The sequence below is a fragment of the Carcharhinus amblyrhynchos genome, unplaced genomic scaffold (genome assembly GCF_965287045.1).
Source record: "Carcharhinus amblyrhynchos unplaced genomic scaffold, sCarAmb.v2.hapA scaffold_696, whole genome shotgun sequence".
In the NCBI taxonomy this organism is placed as follows: Eukaryota; Metazoa; Chordata; class Chondrichthyes; order Carcharhiniformes; family Carcharhinidae; genus Carcharhinus; species Carcharhinus amblyrhynchos.
Window position 1 is genome coordinate 64,613 of NW_027650436.1, and position 19,401 is coordinate 84,013.

At 54.6% G+C, this 19,401-nt stretch overlaps 2 protein-coding genes across 2 annotated transcripts in view; one reads left to right on the forward strand and one right to left on the reverse strand.

Annotated features, from left to right (window-relative positions):
* The window catches only part of LOC145339837 (complement component C6-like), a 43,824-nt gene extending 41,540 nt beyond the window's left edge, over nucleotides 1-2,284 (reverse strand). The window contains 2 exon segments of the mRNA XM_080184370.1: nucleotides 1,082-1,241; nucleotides 2,124-2,284. Of these exon segments, the coding sequence (XP_080040496.1) occupies nucleotides 1,082-1,241; nucleotides 2,124-2,272 (309 nt within the window). The 5' untranslated portion in view covers nucleotides 2,273-2,284.
* A 14,571-nt stretch (nucleotides 2,285-16,855) lies between these two features.
* On the forward strand, nucleotides 16,856-19,390 carry LOC145339836 (5'-AMP-activated protein kinase catalytic subunit alpha-1-like). Its single transcript, XM_080184369.1, has 3 exons — nucleotides 16,856-16,955; nucleotides 18,071-18,212; nucleotides 19,074-19,390. The coding sequence occupies exons 1-3, from the start codon at nucleotides 16,856-16,858 to the stop codon at nucleotides 19,264-19,266; spliced, it is 435 nt and encodes a 144-aa protein (XP_080040495.1). The 3' UTR covers nucleotides 19,267-19,390.
* Nucleotides 19,391-19,401: the final 11 nt, after the last annotated feature.

Genomic DNA, 19,401 nt, shown 5'->3' on the forward strand with positions numbered 1-19,401 from the left:
TTATCCACTTTGGTAACAATAATAGGAAGACAGATTACTATTTGAATGAGTTGAGAGAGGCAGATACTCAGCAAGACCTTGGTGTCCTTGTTCATCAGTCACTGAAAGTGAGCGCGCAGGTACAGCAGGCAGTAAAGAAGGCAAATGGTATGTTGCCCTTCACAGCGAGAGGATTTGGGCACAGGGAGAGGGATATTTTACTGCAATTGTACAGGGCATTGGTGAGGCCACACCTGGAGTATTGTGGTCTCCTTATCTGAGGAAGGATGTCCTTGCTATAGAGGGAAGTGAAGGTTTATCAGGCTAATTCCTGGGATGGCAGCTCTGACATGAGGAGAGATTAAGTGGGTTAGGATTATATTCACTGGAGTTTAGTAGAGTGAGAGGGGATCTGATAGAAACTTATAAAATTCACACAGGGTTAGACAGGGTAGATTCAGAAAGAATGTTCCCGATGGTGGGGGAGTCCAGAACTGGGGGTCAGAGTTTGAGGATAAGGGGGAAACCTTTTAGAACTGAGGGGAGGAGAGATTTCTTCACCCAGAGGGTGGGGAATGTGTGGAATTCACTCCCACAGAAAGTAGCTGAGGACAAAATGTCTGATTTCAAGAAGAAATTAGATATAGTTCTTGGGGCTAAAGGGGTTGAGGGATAGGGGGACAGGGGGGATCAGGATATTGAATTCAATTCATGATCAAAATGAATGACAGAGCAGGCTCAAAGGGCCAAATGGCCTCCTCCTGGTTCTCGCTTCTTTGTTTCCACGTTTCTATGTCACTCTCCTCACACTTCCCAGTGTTCTTTCCACTTGACACTCCCCCTCTCATCCCTCTCCCTCTCCCCCCTTCCCCTCCCCCCTCTCTCCCTCTCCCCCCTTCCCCTCCCCCCTCTCTCCCTCTCCCCCCTTCCCCTCCCCCATCTCTCCCTCTCCCCCCCTCGCCCCCTCCCCCTCTCTCCCGCTCCCCCCCCTCGCCCCCTCCCCCTCTCTCCCGCTCCCCCCCCCTCGCCCCCTCGCCCCCTCCCCCCCTCTCCACTGCCCCTCAGGGTGAGGCAGGTGGGATTTTGGGAGGATAGTGTGTACCTGTTTCCTGACGCAGGGGTCACAGATTGACCAGCCCGTCCAGTCCCCGATCAGACAGGGGGTGCTGCACCCCTGGGTGTTACACTCCTTGCGTTGTGTTCTGGGAGAGCAGATTCTGTTGCAGTTAAACTTGCGGTAATATTCATCGAATTTAAACTTCCTGAGTGAAGCAGAGAGACAGGGTTAATAACCAGATTATCACAGCCCGCCCCCACTGACACCCCCCTCCATTTCATCCTCCACACAACCCTCCCTATCTCCCTCACCCCCACTCACACCCTCCCTATCTCCCTCACCCCCACTCACACCCTCCCTATCTCCCTCACCCCCACTCACACCCTCTCTATCTCCGTCACCCCCACTCACACCCTCCCTATCTCCCTCACCCCCACTCACACCCTCCCTATCTCCCTCACCCCCACTCACACCCTCCCTATCTCCCTCACCCCCACTCACACCCTCACTATCTCCCTCACCCCCACTCACACCCTCCCTATCTCCCTCACCCCCACTCACACCCTCACTATCTCCTCACCTCCCCTCACATTCTCCCCGTCTCTCTCATCATCTCCCCTTACACCCTCTCTATTTCACTCACCTTCCCTCACAGCCTCCCTATCTCTCTCACCTCCCCTCGTACCCTCCCCATCTTCCTCATCATCTCCCCTCATACCCTCCCTATCTCACTCACCTCCCCTCACATCCTCCCTATCTCCCTCACTCTCCTCACTCCCCCACTCCCCTCACACCCTCCCTATCTTCCTCACCTCCTTCGCACTCCCTGCACTCTCCCTCATCACACCTCCCCTCATACCCTCCCCACCTTCCTCAACACCTCTCCTCACATCCTCCCCGTCTCCCTCATCACCTCCCCTCACACTCCATACACTCTCCCTCACCTGCCTCTTGCCCCTGTTGACCTTTCCATGCCCACATCACCCTCCTGCGCTGCTCCCACTCCTGCCCTTTGCCCTTTGACCACCTCCTGAGCCAAAGATGGAGAACTTTGCAAACTGGTGTGAGATTGTGGGTGGACACTGACCGGTAGCGACTGGTTTGACCCCCTCCGCAGGTCACGGAACAGGTTGACCATTGCGACCAGGGGTATTTCTCACAGAAACAGGCCAGGCTGCTGCTGACACAGAGACTGAGGAGATACAGAGTGACAGCATGTCGATCGGACTCCATCATCAGATGGAAAGGATCTCAGGATAGACTGGCAAACTCAAACAAATTCTGAAATACAAATAGATAGAGATTAATCCCTCACAGCTCACCACAACATCCAAGGCGTCAGAAAGCAGAAATCTCACCGTTACACATAGAAAATCAAACATTCAAATCAACCTTCAACAACACAAGTCCAGCTGAGACTCCAATACAGTACTGAGGGAGTGCCGCACTGTCAGAGGGTCAGCGCTGAGGGAGTGCTGCACTGTCAGAGGGTCAGTGCTGAGGGAGTGCCGCACTGTCAGAGGGTCAGTGCTGAGGGACTGCCGCACTGTCAGAGGGTCAGTGCTGAGGGAGTGCCGCACTGTCAGAGGGTCAGTACTGAGGGAGTGCCGCACTGTCAGAGGGTCAGTGCTGAGGGAGTGCCGCACTGTCAGAGGGTCAGTGCTGAGGGAGCGCCGCACTGTCAGAGGGTCAGTGCTGAGGGAGTGTCGCACTGTCAGAGGGTCAGTGCTGAGGGAGTGTCGCACTGTCAGAGGGTCAGTGCTGAGGGAGTGCCGCACTGTCAGAGGGTCAGTACTGAGGGAGTGCCGCACTGTCAGAGGGTCAGTACTGAGGGAGTGCCGCACTGTCAGAGGGTCAGTGCTGAGGGAGTGCCGCACTGTCAGAGGGTCAGTGCTGAGGGAGTGCCGCACTGTCAGAGGGTCAGTGCTGAGGGAGTGCCGCACTGTCAGAGGGTCAGTGCTGAGGGAGTGCCGCACTGTCAGAGGGTCAGTGCTGAGGGAGTGCCGCACTGTCAGAGGGTCAGTGCTGAGGGAGTGCCGCACTGTCAGAGGGTCAGTGCTGAGGGAGTGCTGCACTGTCTGTGGTCCTGTTTTTCTGAGGAGACCTTAATTCAAAGTTCTCTGGTTTCAATGTAATCGATCACAAGTTGATCCGGGAATTCTCCACAGTTTGAGTGAATAAATTTATCCTTCAATCGACATCACAAAATCACAATACCCATTCATTTTGGCATCGTTAGTTTTGGGATCTCCTCCCTTATTTTAGCTGCTGCGTTTCAGAGTTTACACTGTCCCCACTTCAATAATTAACCTGTTCCTTCCAAACACGCTTAGACATCCTGAGGTGCTGACAGATACCATAAAAAGACAATATTTTCTCTTCACGTACAATATAAATGAAATAAGAGAAGAGAGAGGGAGAGTTTAATGATAGAATGAGCAGGAAAGTACTTTTGGAAAATGTTTAATGCGAGAGGTGGACTTACCCTCATCATCCGGATAGCAATTGCCACCAGCCAGGAAGCTGTGTTTAACTGGCCTGCCTCTCCTCATTTGTTTGGATCACAGATTTCTTTTCAACAAAACCAGAGGAAGCAGCAGCAAACCAAGAAAAAAACCCTGAGGATGAGGCAGCGAGAGGAGGGAGGCTGGTGGCATTGAGTCCAACAATTGGCAAGTCACGTTGCAGCTTTATAGAACCTTAGTGAGGCTGCACTTGGAATATAGTGTTCAATTCTGGTCACCACACTACCAGAAGGATGTGGAGGCTTTGGAGAGGGTACAGAAAAGATTTACCAGGACGTTGCCTGGTATGGAGGGCATTAGCTATGAGGAGAGGTTGGAGAAACTTAGTTGCTCTCACTGGAACGACGGAGGTTGAGGGGAGACCTGAGTGAAGTCTACAAGATTATGAGGGGCATGGACAGAGTGGATAGTCAGAAGCTTTTTCCCAGGGTGGAAGAGTCAGTTACTAGAAGGTTTAAGGTGCGAGGGGCAAGGTTTAAAGGAGATGTAAGAGGTAGATTTGAGTTAAGTCAGGCAGCATGGTCAGTGCAGGCTTAGAGGATTGAAGGGTTTGTTCTGTGCTGTAATTTTCTTTGTTCTTTGTGTGACAGAAGGGACAAGGGATCAACAGGAACAGGACAGACATAGAATCCCTACAGTGCAGAAGGAGGCCATTCAGCCCATCATGTCTGTACCCACAGTAATGCCACCCAGGCCCTATTCTCACAAACCCATGTATTTACCCCACTAATTCCCCCGACACTAAGGGGCAATTTACCATGGCCAATAAACCTAACCCACAGGGAGGAAACCGGAGCACCCGGAGGAAACCCACATAGACACAGAGAGAACATGCAGAATCCACACAGACCGTGACCCAAGCTGGGAATCGAACCTAGATCCCTGGTGCTGTGAGGCAGCAGTGCTAACCACTGTGCCACCATGCTACCCAGACATACCACAGTGGAATAAAGTTGAGGAATAAGAGGGCAAAGAGAACCAGCTCCCTGTGATGAGGAGCTCCAAAGATGAACCACTCTCTGAGAGAAGAAATTCTTCCTCATCTCAGTGTTAAATTGGTGCCCCTTCATTCTGAGACCCTGCCGTCTGGTCCTCGGCTCCCCCATGAGGGGGAATATCCTCTCAGCATTTACCCTGTCAAACCCCTTCAGAATCCTCTATGTTTCAGTGAGATCATCTCTCATTCTTCTAAACTCCAATGAGTAGAGTCCCGACTTATTTTCCTCATAAGACAATCCTTCCGTACTGGGGATCTCCCAGTGAACCTTCTCTGAATTGCCTCCAATTAAATATTTTTCCTTAAATAAGGGGATCAAAACTGCTCACAGTGCTCCAGATGCACTCTCCGGTACCTTATACAGTTGCAGCAAGACTCCCTGACTCATGCTCCAACCCTCTTGAAATAAGATCGAATATTCCATTCGCCTTCCCGATTACCTGCTGTGTGCTAGCTTTCTGTGTTTGGTGCCCAAGTGCCTTTGTGTTGTAGCTTTCTGCAGCTTTTCTCCATTTGAATAAAACTCTGTTCTTCTGTCCTCCCTTCTACAAGGAACATTTTCCCCATTCTACTCCATCTGCCAACCTCACCCCCACCCTCACCTTCACCTCATGCCCATCTTCATCTCATTAATAATAAAGAATGTCTATATATGTCTACATGTGTTGTGTTTGAGAAACCACTCACCTGATGAAGGGGCAGTGCTCCAAAAGCTTGTGATTCAAATAAACCTGTTGTACTGTAACCTGGTGTTGTGAGATTCTCACTGTGTGTACCCCAGTCCAACACCGGCATCCCCACATCAGAATAAAGAATGCAGGGGAGGAATTAAGTATCATCACCATCACCAGAGGGGTAGCATTAGACAAATGAATGGAGCTAAAGGCAGGAAAAAAAGCAGGGAACTATTGGGCTATTAGCCGAATATCTATTGTTGGGAAAATGTTAACATAGAATCATAGAAAAACTACAGCACAAACAGGCCCTTCAGCCCACAAGTTGAGGCAATCATATCTCTACCTACTAGGCTCACCTATAACCCTCAATCCTATTAAATCCCATGTGCTCATCCAGAAGTCTCTTAAAAGACCCTATCAAGTTCGCCTCCACCACCACCGATGGCAGCTGATTCCACTCACTCACCACCCTCCGAGTGAAAAACCTACCCCTGACATCCCCTCTGTACCTACTTCCCAGCACCTTAAACCTGTGTCCTCTCATAGCGACCATTTCAGCCCTGGGAAATAGCCTCTGAGAGTCCACCCAGTCTATACCTCTTATACACCTCTATCAGGTCGCCTCTCATCCTTCGTTGCTCCAAGGAGAAAAGACCAAGCTTGGGTTGGGTTGAAGTCCATCTGCCACTTCTCCACCCAGTCTTGAATCCTATCAATGTCTCGCTGCAACTTCTGACATCCCTCCAGACCATCCACAACCATTGGCAATAATTATTATGGAAACTCATAATCCAATCAAACAGGCAACACGCTTCATGGAAGGAAAATCTTGATGAGGGGTTCATTTTCAGGCGGGGGTAACGGTGAGGCTGGGGTTGGGGGTGAGGGTGTAGTGGAGGGAGAGGATGGGGTGGAGCTGTGGGTGGGATGAGAGAGGGTGGGGGAGGGGGTGCGGATGAGGAGAGGGAGGAAGTAGGGAGGGGGAGGGGTGAGGGTGGGAAGAGGGATGGGGTAGGGGATGGGTGGGGGTGAAGCTGGGGGTTGGAGGTGGGGAGGGGTGGGGATGGGGATGGGGGGTAGTTGGGGGAGTGGGTTGGGGGCGAGGTTGGGAGTGGTGGGTGTTGGGGGGGTGACAGTGAGGGGGGGGATGTGGGGTGTTTGAGTTCTCCAGTTGCTGAGTTGTTTGTCTGTGTTGGAGACAGAGTTATGTGAGCTCGGAGCTGGGTCACGGTCAGGAAGATTGGGAATATTTGGCTGAGATTCCGAGCTCCCTGGACTCAGACAGAATGATGACAGGGTTCCAGCCGCTGTTCCTTTCTCACAGGGTCAGCCTGGGGGGGGGATGGGGGATGGTGGGGGGGGCACTGCTTCCCGTAAATCGGAGGGATGAACGCCCGTTAACCTCCTGTCCTCTGCCTCTGCTACAAACTGCTGCTTCTCCGAACAATTCCCAGCTTCACTGCGCTGCCCTCAGGCACCTGACTTCTATCCCATTGAGAGGCTCGGATCCACACACAGTGGGGCAACAAAGGAGGCACCCAGCGGTGAAAACTCAAAGACTGGCTTTACAAAGCTGTCAGGTCGTAACATCAAATATGAGAATCTGCCTTAAATCATACAGATACCAAACTGTCTGCAGCTGGAGAATGGAACAGATCATACCCTCTGTGGATTCCAAAAAGTCACGTTTAATTACACCTTTCAGAATTCACTGAGAAAAATAACTGAAAAGAGTAGGCAAGGTCAATGTGGGTAATTGCAGAATGCCAGTACAGGATCGATGGGCTGAATGGTCTCCTGTGCAGTAATTACAGCCCTTGCTGGCTAGAGTGAATGTTGGACCCTTGGAGGATGAGAGGGGGGATTTAGCGGTGGGAGATGAGGAAATGGCTGAGGCCTTAAATAAGTTTTTTGCCTCGGTCTTCACAGAGGAGGAGACAAATAGTTTGCCGGATATTAAAGATAGAAGGATGGTAGGAGTTGAGGGCCTGAATGCGATTACTGTCACTAGAGAGGTAGTGCTTGATAGACTAGCGGGACTGATGGTGGACAAGTCCCCGGGACTGGATGGAATGCATCCCGGGGTTCTGAAGGAAATGGCAGAGGTGATACTGGATGCCTTAGTGATTATTTACCAAACTTCGCTGGATTCTGGGGAAGTGCTGGAAGATTGGAAAACGGCTAATGTTACGCCGCTGTTTAAAAAAGGTAGCAGACAAAAGGCAGGGAATTATAGGCTGGATAGTTTAACGTCTGTAGTTGGAAAAATGCTAGAATCCGTCATCAAAGAAGAAATAGCGAGGCACCTAGAAAAGAATGGTTTGATAGAGCAGACGCAGCATGGATTCGTTAAGGGGAAGTCGTGTTTATCGAATTTATTGGATTTCTATGAGGATGTGACTAGTGCGGTAGACAGAGGGGAACCGGTGGATGTGGCGTTTTTAGATTTCCAAAAGGCGTTTGATAAGGTGCCTCATAAAAGGTTGCTTCAGAAGGTTAGGGTGCACGGAGTTGGGGGTAAGGTGTTAGCGTGGATAGAGGATTGGCTGTCTAATAGGAGGCAGAGAGTTGGTATCAATGGGTGCTATTCTGACTGGCGGTTGGTGACTAGTGGAGTGCCGCAGGGATCAGTGCTGGGGCCTCAGCTATTTACCATTTATATAGATGATCTGGAGGAGGGGGCTGAGTGTAGGGTGTTGAAATTTGCTGATGACACAAAGATGAGTGGAAAAGCAAATTGTGCGGAGGGTGTGGAAAGTCTGCAGAGGGATGTGGATAGGCTGAGCGAGTGGGAGAGGACCTGGCAGATGGAGTATAATGTTAGCAAGTGTGAGGTTATCCACTTTGGCAGAAATAATAGTAGGAGGGATTATTATTTAAAAGGCGAAAAACTGCAGCATGCTACGGTGCAGAGGGACCTGGGGGTCCTTGTGCATGAGTCGCAAAAACCCAGCCTGCGGGTGCAGCAGGTGATCAAGAAGGCGAATGGGATGCTGGCCTTTATAGCGAGGGGGATTGAATATAAAAGCAGGGAGGTCTTGCTGCAACTGTACAGGGCACTGGTGAGGCCACAGCTGGAGTACTGTGTGCAGTTTTGGTCGCCGCACTTGCGCAAGGATATTTTGGCCTTGGAGGGAGTGCAGAGGAGGTTCACTAGGCTGATACCGGAGATGAGGGGGTTGGACTATGAAGAGAGACTAAATAGACTGGGTCTGTACTCGTTGGAGTTTAGAAGGATGAGGGGGGATCTTATAGAGACGTATAATGAAGGGGATGGATAGGGTAGAGGTAGAGAGATTCTTCCCACTCAGAAAGGACAACAGGAGTAGAGGGCACAGCCCCAAGATAAGGGGGGGCAGTTTAGAACGGAGTTGAGGAGGAACTTCTTCACTCAAAGGGTGGTGAATCTCTGGAATTCTCTGCCTGTTGAAGTGGTGGAGGCTACCTCGCTGAATATATTTAAGTCACGGGTAGATAGGTTTCTGACAGACAAGGGAATTAAGGGTTATGGGGAGAAAGTGGGAAAGTGGAACTGATCCACTTCAGATCAGCCATGATCTTATTGAATGGCGGGGCAGGCTCGAAGGGCTAGATGGCCTACTCCTGCTCCTATTTCTTATGTTCTTATGTTCTCCACCAGGGGCAGCACCACAGGCTACCATTATTGAATGTTTGCGCCATCATGTGGCAACTGCTGGGTATTGTAGATCCCACTCACAATCCCACATCTGGGTAACATTCCCATATCCCCATTCACTATCCCAATTCCCATCCACAATCCTTCCTAGTTACACTCATAGAGCCATGGAGGTTTACAGCATGGAAACAGGCCCTTCAGACCAAGTTGTCCATGTCACCCCTTTTTTTAACCTCTAAACTAGTCCCAAGTGCCTGCATTTGACCCATATCTCTCTATACCCATTGTACCTATGTAACTGTCTAATCGCTTTTGAAAAGGCAAAATTGTACCTGCCTTTATGCTACGTCTGGCAGCTTGTTCCAGACACTCACCACCCTCTGTGTGAAAAAAATTGCCCCTCTGGGACCGTTTTGTATCTCTCCCCTCTCACCTTAAACCTGGCCACAATCCTGCATTCTCAGCTGCAATCCTGCATTCTCAGCCCCAATCCCACATTTCCAGCTCCAATCCAACATTCCCAACCTCAATCCAACACCCTCGGTCACAATCCCACATTCCCATCCACAAATCCACATTTTGAGATACAATTCCACTGTTGAGGAGTTGTTGGTGTTCAACCCTTTATCTTGTTTAGACTTTCTTCCTTTCAAGTAGCCAGATCAAATTTCAGAGTTTAAAACAATTGCTTATTATTAGCTTTGGCAAGGAACCTCACATGTCTGCTGGTGGTGTGCAAGAATCCTGATTACAGGGTTACACAAACAGATTTACTTCCAGATTCGTATTAACATATACCAGTCAGACGGTGCATAAAATTTATCTATGTTCACGTGCAACAAGTGATTAGGGTTACATCATGCATAAGATACAAATGTTAAATGAATGATTAATGGTTGATAGAATTCTCTCAGGCTAAGAACCCATATTATTGTGTTTCCTCCCTTATAATGAGGCCTTGAGGCTTATGTGAGGTGGTTTTAAGAGCGATCCTGTGGATTTACTCAGAGCAGCTTGTGTGATTTTTAAACTTGTGTGGTTATTAAAACCCTTTCAGTTCCCCCCCCACTCCCTTCCAACTTAGCCAATGGGTGACTGCCCAAAAGGCCAATATAACTTTGAGAACACCTACCTGAATCCTTTGAGTGGCCAGTTATCCAGATGTTGGGAAGTATCCCAAACTATCCCACTGTACAATTCACATTCTAACCTGCCCCCTTCTTCCTTTCTACAGAATGCCATAGGAGCATGGTGAGACACTGTGGGAATTGGCAATTTAGCAAATCTTCTTTGGTAACACCACATCATGGTGGCTCACACTGACATGAAGTTTAAGTTTCATTTATTAGTCATAAATAGACTTACATTAACACTGCAATGAAGTTACTATGAAAATTCTCTAGTTGCCACACTCCAACGCCTTTTTGGATGCACTGAGGGAGAATTTAGCATGGTCAATGCACTTCACCAGCACGTCTTTTGGATTGCGGGAGGAAACCGGAGCAACTGGAGGCAACCCGTGCAGACATAGGGATAATGTGCAAACACCGCACAGACACAGCCGAGAATTGAACCTGGGTTCCTGGCGCTGCAAAGCAGCAGCGCTAATCACTGTGCCATCATTCCACCCCTGATTATTTCCCACCAGTTAGTTAAACAATTTTCTGCCATTTTTGGAATAAATACGTCCCAACAATGGTGCGTTCCTGATTGTTTCAGGCTGGTGCCAATCTGGGTCGCCAGGATAGGTCCCTCCTGGGTCTGTTCTTTGGAACACATTCAAATGAAATTTCCATAGCATCCCACTTAGCCTGTCGGGCAACTTTCCCCAGTGCCCCATCAGTGTACAAGACATCCCACCGGGAACCAAACAGATATGCTGATGTTCTTCTGGGCGAATAGAACTCTCCCAGTCAATGACCCTGTCACTTGCAGACAAAACTGTGATCACTGATATGATCTCGGTGTCTGGGGTCATTATGCACCACTGCGTAGGGCCCACCTGCACTGCTTCCTCAATGGTAAGATACAAATGGTTACCTAGCTGATGCTCCCTGGAAGCTCGGGGGTCCGACAAGCCCACACACGCACACTACGATTCTGAACTGCATTCTGTTGTTCACATATGCCAGGCCCTCTTTATGGGTCACATTTCCTTTAGAACCCAGCTCCCTTCTCCTGTCTCTAGTGATTCAAATCTGCAGCTATTCCTAAAGATCCCATTGCATGTACTTTCCTGTGGGAACGAATGTTGTAGCCCCCTGCACTGGACTGTCTCTCGGTCGAATGATCACTAATTCATGTCTGTCCTGGTGAATGTTATAAAAAGTTTAATTTAAACAGCGAGGTAAATAAACGTCGGGGAACAGTTCCAAATCTCAAATCTTCAATGTCACACCTCACCTCATCTATCACATCTTTGATGAGCTAATCACATCATCATCCTTTGACTTGGGTCTCAGTGGCCCTAATTGTCCCTTACTCTTGTACCCAATCAAAGGCTGGGTTTGCATATCGAAATAACCCTCCGATATCCCAGTATGTTCCTCTTATCTCATATCCGTCATTCAGTAAGTACAGTCATTAATGATTTTCTGCAGGTGGACTTTAGCCCATTTAATACCATTAAGGTGATCATTGCATATGGAATGTATGATCTTTAATAACCTGTAGCTTGTTAAGTAGTGTTCATGTTTGCGACCTGCAGTTAAGAGTGTAACTGCAAGTGCTTACAAACCCTTGAATGGGTCCATATCGGACTGGTTTCCAGCATTAAAGTTAAAGTTAATTTAATAGTTACAAGTAGGCATACATTAACACTGCAATGAAGTTACTGTGAAAATCCCCAAGTCACCACACTCCAGAGCCTGTTCGGGTACACTGACGGAGAATTTAGCACGGCCAATGCACCCTAACCAGCACGTCTTTTGGACTGCGTGAGGAAACTGGAGCACCCGGAGGAAACCCAGGCAGACACGGGGAGAACATGCAGACTCCGCACGGGCAGTGATCTAAGCTGGGAATCGAACCTAGGTCCCTGGGAACTGTGAGGCAGCAGTGCCAACCACTGTGTCACCATGCCACATATTAGTTGCTTTGTACGCAACTCATCCGCACACATATCTTGAAGTTTTTGTTCATCTCTCCATGTGTAGTCCATATGCCTTGGGTGGCAGTCAGAGTATCAAATTATGCCCTCTTAAAAAAACATAGACAAAGCATAACACTAAGAAAACCCATCAGTTTGAACATAAGAACATAAGAACATAAGAAATAGGAGCAGGAGTAGGCCATCTGGCCCTTCGAGCCTGCCCCGCCATTCAATAAGATCATGGCTGATCTGTCGTGGCTCAGTTCCACTTTCCCGCCCTCTCCCCATAACCCTTAATCCCCTCTCTTATCAAAAACCCATCAACCCGCTTCTTAAAAATATTTAGCGAGGCAGCCTCCACCACTTCAACGGGCAGAGAATTCCAGAGATTCACCACCCTTTGAGTGAAGAAGTTCCTCCTCAACTCCGTTGTGAACCGCCCCCACTTTATCTTGAGGCTGTGCCCCCTAGTCCTACTGTCTTTTTTGAGCGGGAAGAGTCTTTCCACCTCTATCCTATCCATCCCATTCATCATCTTATACGTCTCAATGAGATCTCCCCTCATTCTTCTAAACTCTAACGAGTACAAGCCTAGTTTATTCAGCCTCTCCTCATAGCTCAACCCCCTCAACTCCGGTATCAGCCTAGTAAACCTCCTCTGCACTCCCTCCAGGGCCTATCTATACTTTCACTGGAATATACATCAGTGAAAGGTTGAGATATTCCATTGAATTCAATTGCATCCAATATCCCAATCTCCATTTGTTAATTTCTGGATTCTATCTTCCACTCTCAATTATTTAATCCTATCCAATTTGCTTCATAACAACTTTCAAACAGAAATCAAACATTTCTACATGATTCCAGGCAGTAATATATTTTGATATCTTGTTCCTAACAGCTAAGTGCATTTTTCCGACATTAGAATTGTCCCAAATTCAAACAAACAGCGCTGTTGGCTTTCAAATTCTCATTAATGCCCATCCCATCGCTTCTTAAGAACGATGTGGGGATGCCGGCATTGGACTGGGGTAGGCATAGTAAAATGTCTTACAACACCAGGTTAAAGTCCAACAGGCTTATTTGGAAACAGGAAGTTACAAAGCCCTGCCCCTTCATCAGGTGACAGTCACCAAATTTGAGGAGATAGATGTGTCTTTAACGAGTAAAGGGGTGGAGGGATATGGGGAGCAGCAGGAAGATGGAGATGTGATCATGATAGTATCAAATGGTGGAGCAAACTGGAGGGGCTGAATGGCCTCCTCCTGTACGTTATTCCACCAATGGGTGTATGTGGATGTGACCTGGATCCCTGCCCCTCCCCAGCCTCTCCCCCACACACTGACCCCTCCCCCACACACTGACCCCCCCAGCCCCTCCCCCACACACTGACCCCCCCCAGCCCCTCCCCCACACACTGACCCCCCCAGCCCCTCCCCCACACACTGACCCCCCCCCAGCCCCTCCCCCACACACTGACCCCCCCCCAGCCCCTCCCCCACACACTGACCCCCCCCCAGCCCCTCCCCCACACACTGATCCCCCCCAGCCCCTCCCCCACACACTGCCCACCCCAGCCCCTCCCCCACACACTGCCCACCCCAGCCCCTCCCCCACACACTGAGCCCTCCCCAGCCCCTCCCCCACACACTGAGCCCTCCCCAGCCCCTCCCCCACACACTGACCCCTCCCTGAGCCCCTCCCTCACACACTGAGCACTCACTCCCCAGCCCCTCCCCCACACACTGCCCCCCCAGCCCCTCCCCCACACACTGACCCCTCCTTCAGCCACTCCACCATACATTGACCCCTCCCCAACACACTGACCCCCCCCAGCCCCTCCCCTGCACACTGACCCCTCCCTGAGCCCCTCCCCCACACCCTGGCCCCCCCCCCCAGCCCCTCCCCCACACACTGACCCCTCCCTGAGCCCCTCCCCCACACACTGAGCACTCACTCCCCGGCCCCTCCCCCAGCCCCTCCCCCACACACTGACACCTCCTTCAGCCACTCCACCATACATTGACCCCTCCCCAACACACTGACCCCCCCCAGCCCCTCCCCCACACACTGACCCCTCCCCCAGCCCCTCCCCCACACACTGAGCCCCTTCCCCACACACTGAGCACTCACTCCCCAGCCCCTCCCCCACACACTGCCCCCCAGCCCCTCCCCCACACACTGACACCTCCTTCAGCCACTCCACCATACATTGACCCCTCCCCAACACACTGACCCCCCCCCAGCCCCTCCCCCACACACTGAGCCCCTCCCCCACACACTGAGCACTCACTCCCCGGCCCCTCCCCCACACACTGACCCCCCCCAGCCCCTCCCCCACACACTGACACCTCCTTCAGCCACTCCACCATACATTGACCCCTCCCCCACACACTGACCCCCCCCACAGACTCTACCCCACAAACTGACCCAGCCCCTCCCCCACATACTCACCCCCCACAGCCCCTCTCCCAAATACTCCTCCCACAGCCCCTCCCCCACATACTCACCCCCCACAGCCCCTCCCCCACATACTCACCCCCCACAGCCCCTCTCCCAAATACTCCTCCCACAGCCCCTCCCCCACATACTCACCCCCCACAGCCCCTCCCCCACATACTCACCCCCCACAGCCCCTCCCCCACAAACTCCCCCCACAGCCCCTCCCCCACATACTCACCCCCCACAGCCCCTCTCCCAAATACTCCTCCCACAGCCCCTCCCCCACAAACTCCCCCCACAGCCCCTCCCCCATATACTGACCCACCCCAGTCCCTCCCCAACACAGTGACCCAACCCAGCCCCTCCCCCACACACTGACCCCCCCACAGACTCTACCCCACAAACTGACCCAGCCCCTCCCCCACATACTCCCCCCACAGCCCCTCCCCCACATACTCCCCCCACTGCCCCTCCCCCACATACTCACCCCTCCCCAGCCCCTCCCCCACACACTGACCCACCCCAGCCCCTCCCCCACATACTCCCCCCACAGCCCCTCCCCCACATACTCCCCCCACTGCCCCTCCCCCACATACTCCCCCCACTGCCCCTCCCCCACATACTCACCCCCCCCACAGCCCCCCCCCACACACTGACCCCTCCCCAGCCTCTCCCCCACACACTGAGCACTCCCTGAGCCCCTCCCCCACACACTAACCCCTCCCCAACACACTGACCCCCCCAGCCCCCCCCACACAATGACCCCCCCCAGCCCCTCCCCCACACACTGCCCCCCCCCAGCCCCTCCCCCACACACTGAGCCCCTCCCCCACACACTGAGCACTCACTCCCCGGCCCCTCCCCCACACACTGGCCCCTCCCCCACACACTGAGCACTCACTCCCCGGCCCCTCCCCCACACACTGGCCCCTCCCCAGCCCCCCCCCAACACACTGACACCTCCTTCAGCCACTCCACCATACATTGACCCCTCCCCAACACACTGACCCCCCCCAGCCCCTCCCCTGCACACTGACCCCTCCCTGAGCCCCTCCCCCACACACACAGGCCCCCCCCCCGGCCCCTCCCCCACACACTGACCCCTCCCTGAGCCCCTCCCCCACACACTGAGCACTCACTCCCCAGCCCCTCCCCCACACACTGACCCCTCCCCAACCCCTCCCCCACACACTGACACCTCCTTCAGCCACTCCACCATACATTGACCCCTCCCCAACACACTGACCCCCCCCCCAGCCCCTCCCCTGCACACTGACCCCTCCCCAGCCCCTCCCTCACACACTGACCCCTCCCCAGCCCCTCCCCCTCACACTGGCCCCCCCCCCGGCCCCTCCCCTATACACTGACCCCTCCCCAGCCCCTCCCCCACACACTGAGCCCTCCCTGACCCCTCCCCTACACACTGACCCCTCCCCAGCCCCTCCCCCACACACTGACCCCTCCCCAGCCCCTCCCCCACACACTGACACCTCCTTCAGCCACTCCACCATACATTGACCCCTCCCCAACACACTGACCCCTCCCCAGCCCCTCCCCCACACACTGACTCCTCCCCAGCCCCTCCCCCACACACTGACTCCTCCCCAGCCCCTCCCCCACACACTGACTCCTCCCCAGCCCCTCCCCCCACACACTGACACCTCCTTCAGCCCCTCCCACACACACTGACACCTCCTTCAGCCCCTCCCACACGCACTGCCCCCCCCAGCCCCTCCCCCACACACTGAGCCCCTCCCCACACACTGAGCACTCACTCCCGGCCCTCCCCCACACACTGACCCCTCCCCAGCCCCTCCCCCACACACTGACACCCTCCATCAGCCACTCCACCATACATTGACCCCTCCCCAACACACTGACCCCCCCAGCCCCTCCCCCACACACACTGACCCCCCGCCCCCCTCCCCCCCACACACTGACCCCCCCCCAGCCCCTCCCCCCACACACACTGACCCCCCCCCACACACTGACCCCCCCCAGCCCTTCCCCCACACACTGGCCCCCCCTCCAGCCCCTCCCCCACACACTGGCCCTTCCCTAGCCTGTCCCCCCACACGCCCACCCCCACAGCCCCTCACCCACACACTCAACCCCCCCACAGCCCCTCCCCCACACACTGACCCACCCCAGCCCCTCCCCCACATACTCCCCCCGCAGCCCCTTCCCCACAGACAGATCCCTCCCCCAGCCCACCACGGGCTGCCCCCACACCCAAACATTGCCCCTCCCCCACACAGACTCCGCCCCAGCCCCACCCCCGCTCAGGCCCCGCCCCCAGCCCCCTGCCGCTTGCCCCTCCCCCCGCCCCCCGCCCCTCCTCAGTCTGTCCGAATCCCGCCCCCGAGTGACAGCTCGGGAGGTCCCGCCCATCGCGCCGCGGTTTCCGGTTCCTGTGCCGCGCGGGGGTGTTTCCGGTTCCGGTGCTGGCAATGGCGGAGCGGGGGAAGGCGGAGAGCGGTGGGCGGGTGAAGATCGGACACTACAGCCTGGGGGACACACTGGGGGTGGGCACGTTCGGCAAGGTCAAAGGTCAGAGCCCAGGACGGGGCGGGGTAGGGCAGGGTATGGTGAGGGGGTGATTCCCTCCCCTCCGGGGCAGGGTGAGGGGGTGATCCCCCGTTGTGGGGGGGCAGGATGAGGGGCTGATACCCCCCCCCGGGGGGCAGGGTGAGGGGGTGATCCCCCGGGGGGCAGGGTGAGGGGGTGATCCCCCGTTGGGGGGGGGCAGGATGAGGGGCTGATACCCCCCCCCCGGGGGGCAGGGTGAGGGGGTGATCCCCCCCGGGGGGCAGGGTGAGGGGGTGATCCCCCGTTGGGGGGGGGGCAGGATGAGGGGCTGATACCCCCCCCTGGGGGGCAGGGTGAGGGGGTGATTCCCCCGGGGGGCAGGGTGAGGGGGTGATCCCCCGTTGGGGGGGGGCAGGATGAGGGGCTGATACCCCCCCCCTGGGGGGCAGGGTGAGGGGGTGATCCCCCCCGGGGGGCAGGGTGAGGGGGTGATCCCCTGTTGGGGGGGGGGCAGGATGAGGGGCTGATACCCCCCCCTGGGGGGCAGGGTGAGGGGGTGATTCCCCCGGGGGGCAGGGTGAGGGGGTGATTCCCCCCGGGGGGCAGGGTGAGGGGGTGATCCCCCGTTGGGGGGGGGCAGGATGAGGGGCTGATACCCCCCCCGGGGGGCAGGGTGAGGGGGTGATTTCCCCCGGGGGCAGGGTGAGGGGGTGATCCCCTGTTGGGGGGGGGGCAGGATGAGGGGCTGATACCCCCCCCTGGGGGGCAGGGTGAGGGGGTGATTCCCCCGGGGGGCAGGGTGAGGGGGTGATTCCCCCCGGGGGGCAGGGTGAGGGGGTGATCCCCCGTTGGGGGGGGCAGGATGAGGGGCTGATACCCCCCCCGGGGGGCAGGGTGAGGGGGTGATTTCCCCCGGGGGCAGGGTGAGGGGGTGATTCCCCCGGGGGGCAGGGTGAGGGGGTGATTCCCCCGGGGGGCAGGGTGAGGGGGTGATTCCCCCGGGGGGCAGGGTGAGGGGGTGATTCCCCCGGGGGGCAGGGTGAGGGGGTGATCCCCCCCTGGGGGACAGGGTGAGGGGCTGACCCCCTCCACACACTATCTAACCCCACCCCCCCTCTCTCTCTCTATCTCCACAGTGGGGATGCACGAGCTGACCCAGCACAAAGTGGCGGTGAAGATCCTGAACCGACACAAGATCCGCAGCCTGGATGTCGTCGGCAAAATCCGTCGGGAAATCCAGAACCTCAAACTATTCAGACACCCGCACATCATCAAACTGCAAGTAGCTGACCCCTCACCCCGACTTCTTGCTTCTGACCCTGTCGCCCCCGACCCCCCTCACCCCCGGGCCTCCTCGCTCCACCCCCCCCACCCTCCCTTGCTGCTGGGGTGTGTGCCAACTCTGGGTTGGGCTGGTTGAGGGTTCATGGATCTGCAGTATGTTGGGGGTCTTGGAGGGTGGTCCTGGGCTCCGCAGGAAGCTGGTCCATTCATCCATATCAAGCAGCATAGTAGTAACAGCAGGAATAGACCATTCGATCCATCAAGTCTGATGATGGCTGATCTTGGGCTTTAACCCCACTTTCCTGCCTACTCCCCATGTCCCTTCATGGTCCATCTATTCCAGCCTGCAGTGCATCCATCTATAACTCTCTAGGGAGAGAATTAGAAAGATTCACAATCCTTTGAATGAAGAAATGTCTCCTCATCTCAGTCCCAAATAATCAGCCCCTTATCCTGAGACTGTGCCCCGGGTTTTAGATTGAGAATTAATCCCCCTCAGCACGGTGATACAGTGGTTAGTACTGCTGCCTTGCAGTGCAGGGACCCGGGTTCAATTCTGGCCTCAGGTTACTACTGTCTGTGCGGAGTCTGCACGTTCTCCCCGTGTCTGCGTGGGTTTCCTCCGGGTGCTCCGGCTTCCTCCCCCAGTCCAAAGGTGTGTAGATTAGGTTGACTGGCTGTGCTAAATTGACCCCAGTGTTGGGAGGATTAGCGGGGTAAATATGTGGGGTTACGGGGATAGGGTCTGGGTGGGATTGTGGTCGTTGCAGGCTCGATGGGCCTAATGGCCTCCTTCTGCACTGATGGGATTTTATGATTCTAACTCTGTCACCCTTTGACCATTTGCCCTCCCAGATACCAGGTGATCAGTACTCCGACAGACATATTCATGGTGATGGAATACGTTTCGGGTGGGGAGCTCTTCGATTACATCTGTAAGAATGGGAAGGTAAGGCCAGTGACTGAGCACCTGGGGAGACTGTGGAAAGGCCCTAGACTTCACTCTGAGCAGCAGCTTGTGGTGTGGACCCTGGGTTTGTGCTCCTGAGCACTGTCCAGCAATTCCTGGTGATTGAGTGATGGCTGTGATGCCCCCCGTGGCCGAATTGCCCGCTTGGATGCTGAAGCTGGGCTTTGATGTGTGAATAGATGTCATATCTGAGGTAGTGGAAGGAGGGCTGGT

Excerpts from the sequence above, each read along its gene's own strand:
- LOC145339836 (XM_080184369.1), top strand. The coding sequence starts at position 16,856 with ATGGCGGAGCGGGGGAAGGCGGAGAGCGGTGGGCGGGTGAAGATCGGA. Across the intron at positions 16,956-18,070 it reads CACGTTCGGCAAGGTCAAAG|TGGGGATGCACGAGCTGACC; the intron begins GTCAGAGCCCAG and ends CTATCTCCACAG. Across the intron at positions 18,213-19,073 it reads CACCCGCACATCATCAAACT|ATACCAGGTGATCAGTACTC; the intron begins GCAAGTAGCTGA and ends TTGCCCTCCCAG.